This window comes from Tenrec ecaudatus, chromosome 9 (genome assembly GCF_050624435.1).
Source record: "Tenrec ecaudatus isolate mTenEca1 chromosome 9, mTenEca1.hap1, whole genome shotgun sequence".
Taxonomy (NCBI): Eukaryota; Metazoa; Chordata; class Mammalia; order Afrosoricida; family Tenrecidae; genus Tenrec; species Tenrec ecaudatus.
The window spans coordinates 57,780,855-57,795,841 of NC_134538.1; the positions used below are offsets into that span (position 1 = coordinate 57,780,855).

Sequence of the window (14,987 nt, forward strand, 5' to 3'; positions counted from 1 at the left end):
TCCAGAATGAGGTGTGTCATCAATCAACATTTCACTTTTTTTGAAACGAGAAAACCACTTGTACGTTTGAGTTTCTCCCATAGCGCTGTCCTTGTAAGCTGTGTTCAATATCACAACAGTCTCTGCAGCACATTACCCGGAGCAGGAGAAAAAATTTCACAGCCGCACTGTTCTCTTAAATCAGTCATCACAAAAAACAATATTTGAGCAAAACTGCTTTGACGAAAGATTTCACTGTAACCAGAGAGAACCTTCCCAGGCAATGACACTAGGTGCACTACTAACTCAGAGCTAGTTGCTCAATGCTTGCCTAGCAGGAAAAATGGATACTACGACCCTCTAATCCAGTGGAGATTTCTTTCCATTGTTTTTTTGTTTTGTTTTTGGAGGGAGGTACCACCTCGTATAAGATGAGCAAAGGCCTAGAATTAGAATGAGAACATCAAAGAGCATACTCAGCCCATCTCCTGTGGAAAAAACCCATCAGCCTTGAGTTGAAATACTCAAAGATTCTATGGGCCAAACATGGAAGCTGTAGGAAGCATATAAAGGAAGGAATACAAAGTGAACGAACCATACACAAGTGGGGGATATTCAACCACTGGAGGAGGCAGCATCTGATTTGGGAACAATGGCATGGAAGGAAGAATTCCAGGCTGCACTGAAGGGACTCGCAAAAAACCAAGGTTCCTGGAAATGACGTAATACCACGCGAACTGTTCTACAAACTGACGCAGTGGTGGAAGCACCCCTCATTGATGCCAAGAACTTTAGATGGCAGCTCCCTGGCCAACCGAGTGAAGGGATCCGCATTCCAAAGAAAGGTGACCTACCAGGATGTGGAAATGACCAAACATCATCATCAATATAACGCACGAGCAACATTTTGTTGAACATGATTTTGCAACACTGGAGATGTACAGCGAGAGCTGCCAGTAATTCATGGGATGTTCAGGAGTGAATGTGGAAGGAGCACTATCACTGCTGCTGTCAGACGGAGCTTGGCTGAGAGCAGAGATACGGAAACGATGTCTACGAGTGTTTGATTGACTGAGAAACGAGGACGCTCTCCATACGTGAACAGTACACTAATCATAGCACTTGTTAGGGAGAAAGCGTAGAGCATATTTATAGCTAGCTACCTTTTGTACCCCATTCCCCACTGGTGGCAAAGTGGATTACACATTGTTCTGCTAAGTGCAACTTGGAACCCACTAGCCACTCTGGGGAAGAGGCTTTCAGCCTCCATGAAAATGTGGATTAAGTCTCAAGAACTCCCAGCGGGTGTTTTACTCTGCCTGGTGGGGTTTTGTGAATCAGAGTTCACTCAAAGGCAGTGTGTCTAAGTCCCCTCTTTCAGACTCTGTTCCCAGGTCAGGAAGCCAAGCTGTGTCAGCCTGTCCAGAGGGGAAGGGGATGACAAAGGAACCTGGATGACAAGCTCATTGTGGCCAGGTGGTCCCAGGTGTGCAAGCACCTTGTGTTGTGTTGATGGGACCCCCACTCGCCCTGGCACCCTTGTGACACTGTTGGGTTAAGTGTTACACTTCAAACTTTAAGGCCAAAGGTCAGATCTACCTGCTGCTCCCAGAGAGAGTTGATGTCTCCTATAAAGACGTGCAGTCTCAAAGACCCCATGACGGCCCCTATGAGTCAAAATCAACTCGATGTCTCTAGGTTTGGGTTTTGTAGGTTTGCCTTTGTTAGCAGCCGTTGGGAGGACAGTGCAGGACTATGCCCCTTTTGTTGCATACGGGGTCATTGTGAACTGGAATTGCTTGAAGAAGAACACACCTTTGGTTTGGCGTGTCTGCATGGTATTAACAGCGACCGCATTAGCTAGCTGCCCAAAAGGTTAGAGGTCTGTATTCACTCAGATACTTCGGAAGAAAGACCCTGCTACCTGCTCCTACGAAACCAGCCACAGAGAAATCTATGGTGCACGCATCTACTCTGACACAAATGAGGTAATCATGATTCGGAACCAAGCCCATGGCACCTGGTTACCTATTGTTTAAGGAGGGGAAGACTCCATATGAAAACAAATATGTTTTATTAATATTTTAAAAAGGAAACAATAAAAAATGTTAACAAATTATGGTAGTGTAGCGTGAAGGGGTGGAGTTTATCTTGTCAACCAGATCACAGCCTGAGGATGCCTCGTGGTGGGTGTGACTTTCTCATGAGGATTCAGGAGCTTCCGCTTTCTCCTTGGAGGTGGCCCACACACTCTCTCTGCCTTCGTATACCCGTTGACTAGCCACGAGCAGACCCATTCCAGCCCTGAGATGCTTCCACTGACAATGGACCCACAGGACTTTTCACCCACTGGCCCATGACATTCCTGTTGACATGTCACATGGAACCACACTGACACCCGAGGGAGCCCTGGAGATGCTTCCACCGCCACTGGATCCACAAGAATTTTCACCCACCAGCCCGTGGTATTCCTGAAATCAGCATCGTCGCATGTGCTGTGTGAGTCTGAAGAGGAATATGTAGACTAGTATTATATCTATGGGCTGTTATAGGACTTATGGACTTGATCTGGACGGGGCTGGGATGTTACATATGCGACACCAATAGTCAACATTTCATTCAGTGGGGAGAAACGGAAAGCACTCACTAGCAAACAGGAATCAGAAGGCAAGAATGTCTTTGATCACTACTCTATTCAACACTGTGCTGGAAGTCTTAGCCAGAGCTATAGTCTGGGGTCTTAAAAGGCTTGTTTCAATCAAGCAGCCATGAAAGTGAGGTGTTAACTAAGCTCACATGGAAAAAGCACACCAGCCTATGTGACCCAAGGATTGATACATTATGTCGATTGAGTAATAATTCAAATCTAAAGGAAGGAATGGGACGAAAGCTTAAATAATGAACATGGCCATAGCTGCAGAAGACTACAGATGACAGTGGACGCCAAAATCCACATGCAGGGTCCACTTAAGCCTCTGTACGGCCCCTCAGATCGCAGTTGAGGGGTGTGAAGAGCTCTGTTATCAGACAGAGAGCAATGTGAGGTCGATTACGGCAGACGTTAAAATGTAATGCCTTATCATTCGATCTCCTTTTGACCTACTGTAAAGCTGTGTCAGTGATAGATAGATAGATAAGAGGGGAGAATACACATGAAGTAAGCCCCAGGGGAATCCCCTCTGACCATGGACTAGGAATGTGAACAGCCTAGTTGCTAAGCAGAGTGCAATGGAAAATGGATTTTTGCAGATGCATTTAGGTTAAAATTTAGCATCCTATTATCATGATCCATTTAAATTTGCTCCAATTTTTCCCCTGCTTTCATTTTGACTGAGGTTTTCTTCTTTCTACTTTGTTATTGTTGTTAGTTTTTTGTTTTTTAAAAAATATTTTTCTGAAATCCAGGCTAAGTAAATCTATAGAGACAGTAACAAAATTAATGGTTCTTTGGGGGTTTGGCAGAGGAGGTTGTGGGGAAACGGGGAGTTAATAACCACAAGTATAAGAATGAAGAAAATGTTCTAAAATGGATTATGGTGATGGTTGTACAACCCTTCTTGATAGGACTGAATTATTGAATTGTACGCTTTGTGAACTATATGCCAATAACATTGTTGGGGAAAAATGGTATCCCAGTTGGCAAAGAAGTAAATGCTATTTGCAAATCATATAATTCTATATAGAAAATTTCAAAGACTCGAAAAGAAAATTTTTGGAAATAATAGAAAGGTTTGACAACTTGGCAGAGTACAGGACCCCATACAGAAATCAATCGGATTCCTGTGTGTTAATGAAGAAATCTCTGAAAAGGCAATTAAAGAAACAGCAAAGTTACAATAGCCACCCCAAAGAACTATTTAGGGATAAACCTAAGGAGAGAATCAAAAGACTTGCACAAAGAAAACCATATGATGTATGAATTGTTCTAAGAGTTGTAAGAGCCCCAATAAAATGATCTTAAAAACAGAAAGAAAAAGAAAATTGTAAAGCACCACTACAAGAAACAAAACAAAACAAAACAAGACGTCCATAAATGGAAGAATGTTGCAAGTCGGGGATAGGAAGGCTTAATACTGTGAAATGTCAACAACTACACAACTATTCTATAAAAGAGTTAAATTCTGATTCAGATTCCAATTCCCCCCTTCCCCCTCCCTCATGAACCCTTGATAATCTATAAGGTGTCTTACACTGTCCGACGTCTCCCTTCACCCCCTTTTCTGTTGTCCATCCCCCAGTGAGGAAGTCACCTGTAGATCCCTGTAACTGGTTCCCCTTCTCTACTCCAATTCCTTTTTTAAAGAGGAAAGAGACCGAGGATAAGCAGAGAACTACTTCAGAGGTATGTTGAGTTACTTTGATTGATTTTCTAAAGCTGACCCGCCTGGTAAACTTGGGATGAATCTCATTTGATTACTGAGTATGATTACTTGATAGGTTCCTGAAGTTGTGGCTAGACTTTTGTTGATGGAATAGGAATGATGTAAACGGAATGTTTGGTAGAATGCTGTAGTGCAGTAATCTAGGCTTTAGTTGATAGATTTTTTCTTCTTTTTTTTTGGTGATGGTGGTGGGAGGGCATCTTTTTTTTGACATGGCTTTAAATGTTCTACTCTGTGTCAGTCAGGAGCACTGGGAGAGCCGGTGGTATAGTGGTTATGTGTAGGGCTGCAATCCACATGGGTGGCAGTTCAAAAGCACCAGCAGCTCCACGGGAGAAAGACTGGGCTTTCAACTCCTGTCAACAGTTACAGTCTCGGAAACCCCCAGGGGGGTGGAGGAGTGGTCCTGTATGAGGCAGCACTGACTCACTGGCAAGGAGTTTTGTTTTATTTTGTTTTTGGTGAGGTAGTTGTTACGCATCGGGCTGCTAACTCTAAGGTCAGCAGTTCAAAATCACCAGCCATTCATTCTTCAGGAGAAAGACAGGGTTTTCTACTCTCATAAAGATTCAGATGCTCAGAAACAGATAGGAACAATCTCATCCTGTCTTTCAGGGTCACTATGAATCTTTGTTGACTCGATGGCAGTGAGTTTGGTTTTTGGAGTGCTAGTTTGGAAAGGGAGTATTTTTTAAGAATGTGTCCGTTTCATCTAGTTTGTCAAATCGGAGGTACAATTTTTCAAAGTAACCAGTATAATCTTTATCACTGATCGGTTGAATTGTCAGATTTAATTTCTTTTTTATTAAATACTTTCATTGGGGGCTCTTACATCTCTTATCACAATCCATACATTTCTCCATTGTGTCAAGCACATTTGCCGCCATCATCATTTTCAAAGCATTCTCTTCCCACTTGAGCCCCTGATATCAGCTCCCCATTTCGTCCCCCTCCCTCACGAACCCTTGGTAAGTTACAGATTATTTTCATACCTTCCATCATCCTCCATCGCCCCTCACCCACTTTTCCATTGTTCGTCCACCTGAGAGGGGGTTAGGTTGATCCTTGTGACCGAGTCCCTCTTTCTCCCCCTTCCACCCCCCTCCCCTAATCCTCCTGGTATCGCTACTCTCATCATTGGTCCTGGGGGGTTTATCTATCCTGGATTCCGTGTGTTGCAGGCTCTTACCTGTAGCAGTGTGCATGTTCTGGTCTAATCCGATTTGTAAGGTAGAACTGAGGTCATGATAATGGGGGAAGGAAGCACCAAAGAACTAGAGGAAAGTTGTATGTTTCATCGGTGCTATACTGCACCCTAAATGGCTTCCCTGTGACCCCTCTGTAGGGGTATGTCCACTTGTCTACAGATGGGCATTGGCTCTCCACTCCAAATTCTGCCTGCCCCCCCCAGTCCTCCCCCTTATTTACCTTGGGTATGATTCTGTTCTGGGTCTTAGATGCCTGGTACCTGGTCCCTTTGACACCTTATGATCACACAGGCTGGTGTGTTTCCTCCATGTGGCCTTTGTTGCTTCTCAGCTAGATGGTCACTTGTTTTAATGTTTGCAATTGTTTTTTGCCTCTTATATTTTCTTTTTTTAAAAGTCTAGCTAGTGATATGTATATATTTTTGATGCTGGTTGGAGTTGGGATAAATTGGTTTACTGCTTTCCCCTAAGTTCTCAAAGTCGTTAGTGATCTTGTTAATTGTTCTGTCTTCAATTGAAAGTGATTTACAATTCCTTACAGAGTGAAGTTGTCCATTTCTCTTTTCATATCAATCAGTATTTGCTTCGTGTATTTTGATTCATCATTATTACTATATATTTACTTATATCTTCCTGATGGACTTACTCTTTCATTTTTATGCAGTGTCCTTCTTTATCTCTTAGAATAAATTTCTATTCAATGTTTATTTTATCTGGTATCACTATAGTCAACATCTTTTTGTTTACTAATTGTATGAAATATTTTTCTATAACCATTTATTTTCATTTGTTTGTATCCTTATGTTTAAGGTGTGTTTCCTGCAAACAGCAAAAGGATAGATCTCCCCTCACCCACCCCCAAAATTCAATTCTGCCACTCTCAGCCTTTGGCATGGCATGTTTAGGTCATGTATATTGGTTATTATTGAAAATCTCGCCAATTTTGCAGTTTGTTTTTGAGTGTCTTATATGTTCTTTGCTTTTCATTTTGTTTGGCTGTTTTCTTGTGAGCAGCATTGGGATGGTTAGTTTTTATGTGCCCACATGGTACCTGCAAGAAGATATAGGTGGAGTCTAGCCTAGCCATCAGGTGGCAGCAATAGTGACATATCCTAGGCGTGGCTTAGCTAGAAGATGATGCCGTGGAGGCCTGGCTGTACCTTTTTCTCTCCCCTTGTTACAGTGACCAGTGTGCTGCTCAGCTGGCTACCTGCGATCATCACCGAGCACCACTAGGCCTCACTGCCTTGCGTCGCCACACTGCCCTGCCTGTGGGCTTCCCTGCATCACTGCACTGCACCGCTCGGACCAGTTACACCGAGTTACCATTCTGCACTGCCCTGACCGGCTGCCTTCTTCCGTGGCCATGCTGAGAAGTTCCACTGTGACTGTGTTTCACCACACTAGGCAGCCTGCCCCCGTTCTTCACGTCTCACCCTTCTGCCTCCTGCTTCTTTGGCCCTTAGGCCTGGTAGCCGGGTGAGTTGGAAAGCCCTCCAGCACATTAAATGAGACATGAACGTGAATTAGACTGAGCTCCCTCGCTGAAGCTGTGTGGGCTGCTCTCCCATTACACCTTCTCACAGTATAAACTTCTCTATGTTAGTATGTGTCTTGGTTTGGGTTCTCTGGAGAACCCAGCCTATTACCGCTGATACTGAGAGAAGATCTAAAGAAACCAATGATAAAGAGGTGCTTTCTAAAGTGCTTCTCTGGCCTGAAGAGGCCTAACAGTACTGGGCAGGCCTCTGCAAGTATGGGTGAGCCTGTCACGAGTCCGAAAGAGGGGACTGTTGATCCACGGTAAGAGGTGGCAAGGTGAATATCCCCAATATCCAAGTGCTGGTGAGAGGCTGGGCTGTGGTGATCACGTGTTTAATAGTCTTCAGCAGTTTTGTGAGGAAGAGCCACACAGAGAAGCTGGTTGGTGGTATTTCTTGCAACAGAAGACATGGTACAGGATAGGGGTGAACTCGGAACCTCAGAAACATAACTCAAGCAACTGCATAAAGGATGTAGAGGCTTCTTCTTGTGCTACAAAGGAAAGTCTTCTCTCTTCCAGCAGCAGAGCTGATATTGCCGAAAAAACAAATCCTGAAGTTCATCCCAAATACTCCTATGAAGAGCTGCATTACTGGGACAGCTGAAGTGTAAGCTTAGAACAGTGGGTGATATTAAAGCAGGTGCATTAACTGGAACGAAATGGGACCCTGAAACATGGGATTGGGGCATAGGGTGATGTTCAGGAAGATGGTGATATTGAGAGCTTTTATTTTACGGAGCACCCTCAGTCAGTAGCTCTACCCGCCCACAGGAGGAGGCTCACCCACTGTCAGTAAAATCATCCACACTTGAGTAGACCAGCCCACTGTGCCTGCTGGGATACCACGTGGGGCAGCGTCTGGAGCACTGCTGGGGCGATGCCTTACAAGATACTGCTGAGTCCCCGGAAATATCCTCACCACTCATTATTTCTTCCAGTCTTATAACCAGAACTAAGCCTCAGAGTTCCTAAAGATGAGGCACAGATGGTGACTGTGGTAGTTACATAATCTCGTGTCAACTAGATACTAAGGGGTGGAGTTTAGTCTGTCAATCAGGTCACAGCTTGATGACCTCATTTGGAGGCGCTAGAGAGATAAATAGCTCGTTGGAGGTGGGACATAGACACACTCCCTGCAAGACACCCTGTCAACAAGACACAAGGAGCCACACTAGAGCCCTGGAGCTGAAGGAGCCACATGGAGACCCCTGCCAGTGCTGAGATGCTTACACCACCACTGGATCCACGAGACTTCCCATCCACTGGCCTGTGATCTTCCTGCATTCTGTGTCATTGCATGGCTGTGTGAGTCGAAAGAAGAACTTTATGGACTAGTATCGATATATGGGGTAATATCGGATTATGGACTTGATCTGGATCAGGCTGGGATATTTTCTCAATATTCAATTGCTCTTGTATATATAAAGTTCTCTCTGACACACAAGAGTTCTATGAATATGTTTCTTTAGTCAACCCAGACTAACGCCGAGACCCATGAAGAAGTGCACTGTACTTGTAAACAACTGTGGAGTTTTCTAATATATATAGACAGGAATCTGGGGAATTTTCATGGGAAGGGTTCCTAAGGGTGTGAACTGCTGAAGCAAGGCACACCAGGTTAGCTCGGTCTGAGTTTATTGATATGGGCCCATTAAACACAGATTCTTTGTTGAATGTTTCAACTCCAGGGGTTGAGAGGATTTAATGGCTTATTTGGCTGTTTCACTGAAGCATGGCTACAGGAGGGCCTGCATTAAGAAAACCTGGAGCTGTATTACCTTGGTACCTGACTGTGTTAGCCTGGGTTGACTAGAAAGACTAGTTCATAGACACTCACATGTGTCTAAGAAAGACCTTTAGAATTCTACAACAGGTGAACAGCCACCCAAGTGAAATCATCAGAAGACAGAGGCACGAGCCCTCAATCATTTCCCAGATTGGAGCCAGTGTTCAGGCCAACAATCCCTTGAATTCAGGGGAGGCCCGGTCCCTTGGAGGAAGGACCACAGTGCACATCGCCAAAGGTTTCTACTGTTAGGTCTACCAGCCTTCCCCAAAGGGATTGGTGGCCTTTTATGAGTGACTTCAAGGAGATCCAAAATGTTTTAAAGGCCCATCAGTTAGAGTGGGGACATATGGCCGTCAGTTGCTAAGGATGTTTTAGCTCAGGTCATCCCACTGTGGGCCTGGTGGGTCTCCAAACCTATCCTGTTCTCATTTGCCCAGTGCAAGAATGCCTAATTGTAATAGACGTGACTCAGCAGCTAGAACTCCCACAACGGATTCCCAAGGGGATAAGGGCTATCACATTAGGCAAGGCCAAGTGGACCCATGAGAAGTGCCTCTGCCTAGGAAAATAGCCAACCAAAAGCAATAATGTGTTCCTGGAGGGAATGAAGAGGCTAGTGCCACCATGAAGGACTTGCAGGATGTCGTGGTGGGGATTCACATCCCCACCATCTCCCTTTAACGCACCAACGTGGCCCGGGTGAGTAACAGCAGATGGCTCTTACAGAGTGACAGTGGATTGTTGTAAACTTAACCCGGTGCTGACTGCAATTGCAGCTGCTATTCCACACATGGTTTTACTGTTCTCCTAGTAGGTGGCTTGCAGCCACTGAGCTGACCAAAGCCTTTTTCTCATTTCTGCTCTTAAAGGACCACCAGAAGCAGTTTGCCTTCTTCAGCTGGCAGGGCCAACTGTACACTTGCACAACTCTCCCGCCCAGCGTCGTGTCCACTCTCCAGGACTGTGCCATGATTTTGTCCGCAGGGACCCTTTTTGCCTTTCTGCTGCACAGAATGTCTCACGAGTCCGCTATACTGATGACTTTATACTGGCTGGTCCCAGTAAGTAAGATCTGTCAATGACTTTCAATTCATTGGTGCAACGTTTTTGTGTGAGAGAATGGGAAATCAACCTCATTTCTACCCCAGTGAAATTTCTAGGGGTCTAGTGGTATGGGGCATGTCAAGATATTCCTACAAAAGTGAGGGATAAGTTATTGCATCTGGTCCCTCCCATAATGCCGGGGGGGGGGGCTTTTGGATTCTGGAGGCAGCACATCCCGCATCCGAGTGTGTTATTCTGACACATGTATTAAGTGACTCAAATAGCTGCCGGCTCTGTAACAGGTTCAGGCTGCTGGGCAAGTTGCTTTGCTACGTGGGCCGCCAGACCTAGGTGACCCAATGGTGCCTGAGGTGTCCGTGGCAGGTACAGATGCAGTTTAGGGACTTTGGCAGGCACATATTTGTGAATCGCAGTGCAGACCCTCAGAATTTGGGGGTAAAGGCCTTCCATCCTCTGCAGATAGCTAATCCCCGTTGGAAAAATTGCTTTTAGCCCATGACTGGGCCTTACTGGAGCCTGAGCACCACCCCATGGCCATCACGTCACCAGGGCCTGAGCTGCCCGTCCCGCCCTGGGTGTTGCCTGACCCCCAGAGCCAGGGAGTTGGAAGTGCACAGCAGCATTCCCTCATTAGATGGAAGCAGTAGACACGAGATCAGCCTAGGGAAGGACATAAGGTATAATTCGTCTGCATGAAGACGCGGCCAAAAAGGCTCCAGTTTCCACTTATGTCCCAGGACCTTCCTCTTCCCAGTCTGGATCTGTGGCCTCCTAGTGAGTTCCTTACGACCAGTTCACCGAGGAACAGAACACGCGTGCTTGGTTTGCTGCACAACATGCAGGCACCACGTGTACGTGGGCAGCAGCAGCAGCCCATTTCTGGTAGCTCCCTGAAGGACAGTGATGAAGGGAAAGCCTCCCAGTGGCAGAACGTCCAGCAGCTCACCTGGTGTTTCAGTGTGTTTGGAGGGAGAGAGGGCCAAATATACAACTGTATACCGATTCACGGGCTGTGACCAATGGCTTGGCTGCGTGGTCGGAGACGTGGAAGGCGCATGATTGGAAAATGGGTGACAAGGAAGTGTGGGGAAAGTATGTGGATAGACCGCTCTGAATGGGCATAGAAGTGCAGATAATTGCGTCTCATGTGAATGCTGACCAAAGTGTTTCTGCTTTGCAGAGGAAGACTTTAACAATCAAGTGGATAGGATGACACATTCTGTGGAAACGTTCCCTCGCCACTCCTGTCCTTGCGCAATGGACGCATGAACAAAGTGGCCAGGGTGGTGGGGATGGAGGTTATGTGTTGGCTCAGCAGCATGGACATGCCACTGCTGAGTGCGCCATCTGCCAGCAGCAGATCCAACACCAAGTCCAAGAAATGGGAAGACTCTTTGGGGAGATCAACCAGATTACTTAGGACCACTTCAGTCATGGAAAGGCCGAGCTTTGTTATTACTGGAATCGACAATTACTCTGGGTATAGCTGTGCATTCCCTGCAAGTACTACTTCTGCTAAAACTACCATTTGTGGACTTATAGAATGTCTTGTCCACTGGCATGATATCCCTCATTGCATTGCTGCAGATCAAGGAACTCACTTTATAGCAAAAGAAGTGGGGCAAGAGACCCATGTCCACAGAATCGGCTGGTCAGACCAGGCTCTTCAACACCCTGAAGCAGCCAGCTTGATAGAACAATAGACTTGCCGCCTAAAGACACAATTATGGTGCCCGGTAGTTGGCACCCCCTTGCAGGGCTGAGGCACTGCTATCCAGATGGCTGTATATTCTCTAAACCAGGGGGCCATCTACAGGGCAGTGTTTCCAATAGCCAGGATTCATGGGTCCAGGAAGGAAGGAGTGGCACCACTCACAGTCTGTCTTAGTGACTCCCTTACGACAGTGTTACTTCCTTTCCCAGCCACCCTATGCTCTCCAGGTCTGCAGGTCCTAGTTCAAAAGGGAGGAATACCATATATACTTGTGTATAAGCTGAGTTTTTCAGCACTTTTATGCAGTTTCGTGGTAAAATTAGTTACTTCGGCTGACATTCGGGTTGGCTTACACTCGAGTATATATGGTACTCCCACTTGGAAACCCCACACTGATTCCAGTGAAGAATGCTCCCTGGACATTATGGGCTTCTTGTGCCTCTGGTTCAACAGGGAAAGACAGGTGCTACTGTACTGAGTGATGTGATTGATCTTGATTACCAAGGCGAAATTGGATTTGTGCTACATACATAATGGCTACTCTTGCTGTTTGGAGCTTCCGGCAACTGCCACTATGTGTAAACATCCAGGCTAACCAGCTAGACCCATGAAGCCAGTCACCCAAGGCCATTTACAATAACCAACACCAGGTAAGTGAGGGAAACCATCCTGGATCACCTAGCTCCAGCTGAGCCGACCCAGATGTTCAGAGCCACCCAATCAATGGCACACAAACATTAAATCTGATCTTCCACCCAATCAAGTGCAAACACACACACACACACACACACACACACACACACACACACAATTAAATCTGATCTTCCACCCAATCAACTGCAAACAAACATATTGAATCTGATCTTCCACCCAATCAACTTCAAAAATATTAAATCTGATCTTCCACCCAATCAACGGCAAATAATCATATTAAATCTGATCTTCCACCCAATCAAGTACAAACACACACACATTAAACACACACAACCATCAACTGCAAAAATATTAAATCTGATCTTCCACCCAATCAACTGCAAACACACACATTAAATCTGATCTTCATTGTTTTAAGTGACTATGAGTTGGGCTGGCACCCTCTTAACAAAACATAACTGGAAAAAAAATACACCAATCAAAATACGCAGGTAAAATTAAAAACAATTATCTTATTAGGTGAATACAACTAATTTGTGTTCTTAGTGTGTTTGAATGTCATCAAGGAAAGAGATCATTATAGATAGAATATGCCAAGGAATGGATTAGAATCTCCCCCTGCCATTGACTGGCTGTATCACCTCTATTTACCACTTAATCCGTCAATCCTCTGTTTTCTCCTGTTTGAAATTACTGACTGCCAAGCTAGGGTGCTCGGTATAATTAAATCATGTTTGTCCAGAAAAATAAACAAGTTCAAACAGTGGAAAGTGGTAGTTCTTTCCTTACCCATCCACAAGTCCTTGCTGATTAATAATCCTGTGGGACTCCTCCCTAGAGATCCTGCCGTGAAACCAGTGTTGTGTCCTGTGAATCACTGTTGGAGAACAGACAAGAGGAAGTTAGGATCTTGACTTCTTCAGAGCACAACTAAGTCTTGATGAACTCCGAGCCCCACGATCCCCACTGTGGCCACTTTTCATGGCGCACGTGCTTCAAATGCTGCTGGGGGGTGGGTGGGGGGTGGGGGTGGGGGCGCAGGACCCATTTGATTCCCCTTATGTACAAAGAGATCAGGCCAACGTGCTGTGTTTACCTGTACTTAGGGTAGAAGGGTGGAGGGGGCTTTGGCTACCTAGGATATTCATCCGTGTGCTTCTCTTCTGCAAAAGAAATCCCCACGTTAGCACTGGCGACAATAGACCGACACAACCAACAAGTCACTCATGCAGTCAACCTCAGGGCAAGTGGCCGGTGCTAGAGCAGAAAGCACCTCGGAGGCCATGACCAAAGGCCACTATCCACGGAGTGAGGCCACCCGGAACCCAGGGCTACTCACTGAGGAACATGTTATGGTCCCTAGTTATTAATGATGACAACCAAAAGCCACCTGGTAGATTTCTGGTGAATACGGCAAGTCTTACAGAAAGGAGTCCTGGTGTGACCCAGAAGAGAGGTGAAGAAAATACTGTGACACTCCGGTAACTCACAGGAGAAAATCACGAGTAAACGGGCGAAATTTAAGCAGTTTCACAAACTAGTGGTTGATACAGAATCCTTGACCTTTGAGGATTTTCTCCTTTTGCCTCATCCTAGGAGGTGAAAACATAGAGAATGTTTTCTGAGCCTGAGCTCCAGGCTCATGTTTCATGTATTATCTTAAAGTCTCAGAAAAAATATGTTAAGTAATGGGGGACATTCTCCCCATCTGGAGGTGAGGATCTAAGCGTTAGAGGTGAAGGGGCTCTGGGGCAATGCTGTTATCAGTGGTGGAGTCTCGATCATGCTCTGTGCACTCCGCCCCGGACTCCCACGAATAAACGCATCAGTAGAGCAGGCCTCCTCGGCTCCTGGGCCCTCTGTGGTTGCCATGGGGACGTGGCGCAACCCCGATTATTAAGTGCCTCCTGCTGTTGAGAACTCAGACACCTCCAGCCAGCCACCCACCTGCTTGCCGACACCCACAGAGCAGCCCCGAGTGGTGGGGCTGCAACCACAAGGGAGGCCAGCTAGATGGGCGCAGCCAGGGCTTACCCTCCAGGCATGGCCCTCTTCCAGGGCTGCGCTCTGGGCCTCAGCTGGATTCTCGATCACTCGTCCCGTTTGCCCAGAAAAATCCATGGCCACAAGGGAGTTCTCGGAGACACTGCGCTGGAAAGTGGAGGCAGGAAAACAAGTCACAGCGGCCCCAGGAGAGTCGCAGCACGAGACGGTCTTCAAGAGGGCCAAGGACGGAGGAGAGGGACGAGCCCGTCCCACCTTTGCCATCCTCCAAGTTTTAGGTAGAAAATGCGTTCCTTTAGGGGAACAGTTCAGCAATGCTAGAACCTTTCATCTAAAAACGGCCTTGGTTTTCCTTCCAAAGACTAAACAATGTTGCAATTATTTCACAGTACCAAAAGGTATCAATAGGCTGGGATAATATCACTAAACACCACCTCATGCCTTGAGGTATATTTGCTCAGGGACACACTAGGACTCTTTCTGTGGCATCTGTTGCCATGTCACACGAATAGATACTGAAGGACCTTTTCAGACCCTGAGCTCCAACCGCATCCTTAGAAAGCTAGGTGAGGCGTGCGAACACAAAGCCCAAGCACTCCCTGGATTCTAGAGGAGGACTAGCAACAGACTCACAGGTCAGAAAAATCCG

The 14,987-nt window shown here is 46.1% G+C and overlaps 1 protein-coding gene across 3 annotated transcripts in view; it reads right to left on the bottom strand.

Annotated features, from left to right (window-relative positions):
- GRB10 (growth factor receptor bound protein 10) overlaps positions 1-14,987 on the bottom strand; it is a 270,181-nt gene that overhangs the window by 10,921 nt on the left and 244,273 nt on the right. For all 3 annotated transcript variants that reach the window (XM_075558149.1, XM_075558150.1, XM_075558151.1), the window contains 3 exons: positions 14,369-14,485; positions 13,431-13,497; positions 13,124-13,211 (listed from right to left, as the gene is read on the bottom strand). In XM_075558149.1, coding sequence (XP_075414264.1) covers positions 13,124-13,211; positions 13,431-13,497; positions 14,369-14,485 — 272 coding nt within the window. The remainder of the gene's footprint in view (positions 1-13,123; positions 13,212-13,430; positions 13,498-14,368; positions 14,486-14,987) is intronic.